This window comes from Gavialis gangeticus, unplaced genomic scaffold, assembly GCF_001723915.1.
Source record: "Gavialis gangeticus isolate Ggan-Ray unplaced genomic scaffold, GavGan_comp1, whole genome shotgun sequence".
Lineage (NCBI taxonomy): Eukaryota > Metazoa > Chordata > Crocodylia > Gavialidae > Gavialis > Gavialis gangeticus.
The window spans coordinates 21,077,034-21,078,838 of NW_017729028.1; the positions used below are offsets into that span (position 1 = coordinate 21,077,034).

At 40.4% G+C, this 1,805-nt stretch overlaps 1 protein-coding gene across 1 annotated transcript; it reads left to right on the forward strand.

Annotated features, from left to right (window-relative positions):
- The first annotated feature begins 465 nt into the window (after nt 1–465).
- LOC109300108 (zona pellucida sperm-binding protein 2-like) lies at nt 466–882 on the forward strand. The gene is made up of 2 exons (XM_019520697.1): nt 466–615; nt 708–882. Exons 1-2 carry the CDS (start codon nt 487–489, stop codon nt 810–812), a joined length of 234 nt encoding a protein of 77 aa, XP_019376242.1. The 5' UTR covers nt 466–486; the 3' UTR covers nt 813–882.
- The last annotated feature ends 923 nt before the right edge of the window (nt 883–1,805 follow it).

Sequence of the window (1,805 nt, forward strand, 5' to 3'; positions counted from 1 at the left end):
GGGGTCTTAAAGAGGAGGCTGGATACCCACCTGACTGCTGTCATATGACCCCAGCATCCATTCTTGCCCAAGGCAGGGGGTCAGACTTGATGATATGTTTAGGTCCCTTCCAACCCTAGCTACTATACTATGATAACCTCAAACCTTAATCTTTTGCTAGTGTTCAAAGCAGCCTACTAAAGAGCAGCGTCTTAGTTATGCTGATCAATGATATATTTTGACTGGAGAAATATTGGATTATTTCCCACCCCACAGGAAGTGTCCTTCCAGAGAATCAAAACGAGATTTGATATTACACTGAGGAAAGTAAATACTATGGAGACCTTGCAAATATTCTCCGTTGGCTGCAATTTTAACTCTTCAGAATTTATAGGTAAGCTGTGTACTTGGATCATAACATAGAACATGCTGCCTTTCCTGAATTAAAGAGCTTCCCTAATTTTCTTAGTATGCTATCCCAATGGAACAATAATCATTTCTGCCAAAATGAGGACTGTTCCTTCCATTGACATGAGAAAAACAAAACTGAAGGACAGCACCTGCAAGCCTGAAGAATCTAACAATGGACGTGCCTTCTTCAAATTCCACGTCACCACTTGTGGCACATCGCAGAGGGTAGGCTACCGGCAAGGGCGTGCACACGCTAGCTTTCTCTCTCTCTTTTTACTGAGTAAACTTCCATTTTAATCAACTTTTTGTTTGCACAGTTTGAAGGTAATCGCATCATTTATGAAAATGAAATATCTTATGATAAAGAGACTCTCCCAGCACAGGGACCACCTACAATCACGAGAGATCCAGACTACAGGTAGGAACCACAGCTAACTGGCTCTTCTTAACCTAAACACAGTATTTCAGAAAGAAATCATCCATAGACAGGATTTTGTTAAGTATGTTCTCACCAGAGACTCTGGGATCTTATCCCATTACCTGGACTAGCTTTCATAACCCCTCTATTTCTCAGTGGGTTAACTGCTTTGTTTATCCCTTTTGATATCTTCAACCCACTTTCACCCCTCTCAGCAGTCACTTTCCCCCATCCTTTCCTCCTCTTCCTCTACCTTCATTTAAATGAATTCATTCCTTCCTATTTAGTACCTCCCTTTTCCACAAGGCCACTCATAGCATCTGAAGAACTAGGCTGTACCTTATGAAAGCTCATAAGCTACAGCCTGCTTCTTCAAATGCTATGAAAGCTCATGCCTTTCTGAACAAGGTAGTTTATAAGGCACCAGCCTGCCCTGCCTCCTGCCTAACTTCAGATAACATAGTTAACTACCTCTCTTGATCCTATGTAATACAGTGATAGCTTTTGGAAAGTATCTACAAAAAAATGTCTTCCTATCTTAGATTAACAGTCTTGTGCTACTATCTAGCTGAAGAGACACTGATACAAACTGCTGAGGTTAATGACCCATCCAGGAGCCTATCTCCTCCTTTTGGCTCTGGTAAATTGGTGGTGAGATCAAATCTTGCAAGTAGGTGACATATTTCCTTCATTTTTATACTCTGCTGGATGCTTGTAGCTTTTCAACACTCTTTTTTCAATGCATTACTTCTCATAATAATTATTTATCTCTTCTTTAGGACTGAAAAGACTCAGACAGGTCTGAATATAATTTCAAGGGTGTCAAAAGGTAAGAAAACCAAAATAGTGCCAAATGCATCTTCAACTGGCCACCAACAAAATCCCAAAACTTGTTCTCATAATGAATCTTTCACGGAATTTCTATGAGACAAACTTGACAAACAGCCCCCCTTGCAAATATTTGCAAGGTCTCCATAGTATTTACTTTCCTCAGTGT

Bases quoted from the DNA above. Each gene is read 5' to 3' on its own strand.
- LOC109300108 (XM_019520697.1), top strand. From the start codon at position 487: ATGAGGACTGTTCCTTCCATTGACATGAGAAAAACAAAACTGAAGGAC. The intron at 616-707 runs GTAGGCTACCGG...TTGTTTGCACAG, and splicing joins CTTGTGGCACATCGCAGAGG to TTTGAAGGTAATCGCATCAT.